The 3756-nt window shown below is 62.5% G+C and overlaps 1 protein-coding gene across 1 annotated transcript in view; it reads left to right on the top strand.

Moving 5' to 3' along the window:
* CCDC9 (coiled-coil domain containing 9) overlaps positions 1 to 3756 on the top strand; it is a 9835-nt gene that overhangs the window by 2124 nt on the left and 3955 nt on the right. The window contains exons 4-7 of the mRNA XM_077747185.1: positions 862 to 963; positions 1142 to 1351; positions 2823 to 3011; positions 3326 to 3528. Coding sequence (XP_077603311.1) covers positions 862 to 963; positions 1142 to 1351; positions 2823 to 3011; positions 3326 to 3528 — 704 coding nt within the window. The remainder of the gene's footprint in view (positions 1 to 861; positions 964 to 1141; positions 1352 to 2822; positions 3012 to 3325; positions 3529 to 3756) is intronic.

Below are 3756 nucleotides of genomic sequence, written 5' to 3'. Positions count from 1 at the left end.
CGGGGGGGGGGGGGAAGGGGAGGGGAGGTGGGAGGGGGGCCAGGATGAGGTCCAGGTCCTTGTACATAGTGACAGAGCAGGTGGTCACTGAGTGGGACTGTCCCTGAGAAGGAGAAGAGACCTGGAGGAGGAGCGGGTTTCATTTCTTCACGTTTCATGCATTCGTTCACTTAAAAAAAAAAAAAAAGCATGTCGAGTTTCTGTTGTGTGTTACGAAGCGTCCTGGGCTTGGGGTGTATGTCAGTGATCAAAACAGACACGTGTCCCTGTCCTCGGGTACGTTCTGTTGCAAAGGGGAAAGCAGACAATAACCACAATATGCGGGATGCTAGGTATTTGAATGGGAGAAGGGGCAGGGGTGTGGTTTCTGTTAAGTGGGTCAGGGAAGGCCTCTCTGAGGAGGGGGCATTTCAGGAGCGGAAACCTGAAGGAGGTGAGAGGCCGAAGGCTCTCAGGGGGCAGAGGGGGCAGCAGGTGCAAAGGCCCTGAGGCAGGACTGAGCCTGGTATATTCTAGGAACGCTGAGGAGGGCAGAGTGAGCGAGGGGGAGAGGAAGGGAGGGAGGGTGCCAGAGGAGGTCAGGGTGGTGAGGAGGCCAGACCCTGTGGGGCCCCGTAGGCTGCGCGGAAGGCTTCGGCCCTTGCCCGGAGATGGGTGCCACGGGAGGGTTCTGAGCTGCGGGAGAGCACGGCACGGTTTGGGGAGGAAGACGCTGAAGTGACCAGCTTTCTTCTGGAGCTCAGGGAGAGGCCTAGGTGGGGGCTCGTCTTGGGGGCCGTTCGTGGGGGCTGTGGGAACCCAGCTAGCGCCCGGACTGCTGCTGACACCCCCCCCCCACTCCCCGCTCATGTTTGCTCCTAGGAGATCGAGGAGGACCGTAAGAAGGCTGAACTCGAGGGAGTGGCGGTGACAGCGCCCCGCAAGGGCCGCTCAGTGGAGAAGGAGAATGTGGCCATTGAGGTGGTGAGCTGCACACCGAGGTGGGGGACTCGTTGGGACAAGGGAAGGGGGGGCGATGAGACCTGAGGAATGAGAGCCCCCCCCCGCCCCCCCCCAGCTGCCCTCTGGGCTCGGGTGTCCCCGGCTCCTCATCCCTCTACTCGTCCGAGTGACCGCACTTTTTCTCCCTTCCCTCTTCCAGGAGAAGAACCTGGGGCCCTCTCGGAGGTCCCCGCGGCCCCCGCGGCCCCCGGGGGCCAGCAGGGGAGGCCGGGCAGGCGTGGGCCGGGCGGCCCGTAGCTGGGAAGACAGTTCTGGGGAGCAGCCTCGAGGGGGAGCTGGGGGCCGCGGCCGGGGGTCCCCTCACCTCTCTGGGGCTGGAGATGTCTCAGCTGCCGACCGCAAATCTAAGGTGGGAGCCCGGAGTCCTCGGGCTGAGGCTCTTCCTGTCCGTTCCTGTCCTCAGATGGACTGTTTTCCACTTGTCTGGCTTCCTGCGGCTGTGTTCTTCGGCCCCTGTGTCGGCTCTGTCCCTCCTCTTCCTTCCCTCGCCCTGACCGGTGTCGCGCGCCCCTCCCCGTGCTTGTGTCTCCCCTTACGGCGCTCTGTCTGGTGCACGCCTGCCCACCCGCCCTCTCTTGCCCCGTCTCGTCTGCTTCTGCCCAGTGCACGCGCACTCACTCTCGTTCGCTCTCTCTTTCCGTGTGTCTCGCTCCCTGGATTTGTTCATGGGGAGCGGTGACGTTCTTACTGGAACCGCTCCGCCGCCCCGATGCGGAGGTTGGCAGGCTGGGGGGCCGTTTGGCCGTGTGGCTCAGAGCCCACCATGGACTTGAGCTCGACTTGGTTCCATTAGTTCTCTGTTCTTGAGCAGCTCCCTTCCCTGTGGGAGCTTCTTGGGGGAGGAATGGAGTCAGGTTGAAAGATGAGCCTTCTGTGAACAACACGCAATTGAAAGCCTCAGAGTAAGCGCCGGAGGAATGTTACTTGCGGATGTTTATTTATCTACCTATTTATTTATCTTAGAGAGCGAATGATCGAGGGACAGAGAGAGAGACTCCCGTGAGGTGCAGAGAAAGTACAGAGCAGGACTTGAGCTCACGAACCTTGAGATCGTGACCTGAGCCGACGTTGGGTGCTTAACTGAGCCACCCGGGCGCCCCGTGGATGTTTATCCTGTGTACACGGTCCACTGCCGTCACGTAAAGACCGACCGGTGCCGTTGTTCACACCAGGTGGAAGCTTATTCCTGGCCTGTGTGCCGAGCCCTGGGGACGCAAACGTCCTCTCCTGCAACTTGACCGGGTGCTCCTCTGACACCCCGTCACCAGGGAAGAAGGAGAGAATGGATCGTCATCCACGCCATCTGCTGAGTTACTGCTGTTATTACTGTCCTTAGTGCTGTGGCAGCCACGGCGCGTTGGGGTCCCCAGCTCCCTCCCCAGGTTCACTTTTGCCCAGGACCTAAGATCAATTACTGCCTTCTGGTCCTCCGGCGTTGGGCCATGACGATCCACGTGAAGGGCCGTCTGCCAGGGGCTCCCTAGAGACCAGGAGCCTCGGCCTTTCACTGGGCTCTGGTCACGAACAGCCCCTCTGCCTCGCACAGACCCAAATTCCAGACCTTGGAAGGAAAGCCGGCGTTCAGCACGCACCTGCCGTTGGCACAGGCAGTGAGGTCCCAGGAGTCCCCTTTATCTGTTAGCCCAGGAGCCGAGTCCCCAGGTGGCAGCCGGGGCCTCTGAGAGCAGGCCTGTGTCCGGGAGAGTGTCCCGCCTGCCCTGGGTGCCCTCCCGCCCGGAGGCCGCGAGCAGTGGGCTTGTGCCGGTCTCCCTGAGGTCTCCCTGACGGCGGGGGCTTCTGTCTCTGTTCTCACCACGTAGCAGTGGGAGGAGCGGCGCCGGCAGAACATCGAGAAGATGAATGAGGAGATGGAGAAGATCGCTGNTTTTTTGAGAGAGAGGGTGCAAGTGAGCAAGGGGCAGAGAGAGAGAGGGAATCCTAGGAGGAGCAGAGAGGGAGAGAGAAGCGGGGCTCGTGCTCACCTGATGTGGGACTCGAACTCACGAGCTGTGAAATCCTGACTTGAGCGGAAGGCAGGTGCTTAAGGACTGAACCGCCCAGGCGCCCTGCAGCTGCGTCGTAAACAAGGCAGAGCCCCTGCCCTAAAGACGTTGATTCTGGTGGGAGCTACGTAAATGAAAGTATAGTGGACTCTGCGGGGAGGGGGCGTAGAGGACGGAGACGGGGTCCAGCTTCAGGGGGAGACCTGGGATGGCCTCTCTGCGGAGGCGCCGCGCGAGCTGACCGTGTTCTCTCCGCCCTGTCCCCTCCTTGTGTGACCTCGAGCACCGTGGGCATGGGGGAGAGGCCGGGGCCCTGACTGCCTGTGTGCGGGGCGGGGCAGGGCCGCCGCGCCGGGCTGGCTGGCTCGGGCGACATGACGCTGTCCATGACGGGCCGGGAGCGGTCGGAGTACCTGCGCTGGAAGCAGGAGAGGGAGAAGATCGACCAGGAGCGTCTGCAGCGGCACCGCAAGCCCACCGGCCAGTGGCGGCGGGAGTGGGACGCTGAGAAGACGGAAGGGATGTGAGTGTCTCTGGCTCCTCGACCTTGAGCCCTGACTTACCGCCTTCGTGCCCCCCTCTGGCGCCCCGCCCTGTGTGTTGGGTTCGAGGTCGCGGTGCTTCATAACTGCCACCAAATGCCCAGCACATAAATCCGCTCCTTTCCCGCGTTCGCAGGTCATCCAGGTCTGGCTGGTCCACGCTGCAGGCTTGGCTTCTCCGTGCGGGGGGCGGGGGGGGTGCCCGCTTC

Source organism: Crocuta crocuta, unplaced genomic scaffold (assembly GCF_008692635.1).
Source record: "Crocuta crocuta isolate KB4526 unplaced genomic scaffold, BGI_CrCroc_1.0 scaffold334, whole genome shotgun sequence".
Classification (NCBI taxonomy): Eukaryota; Metazoa; Chordata; class Mammalia; order Carnivora; family Hyaenidae; genus Crocuta; species Crocuta crocuta.
The sequence above is the reverse complement of the archived record's forward strand: the minus strand, read 5'-3'. Positions and strand labels throughout refer to the sequence as shown.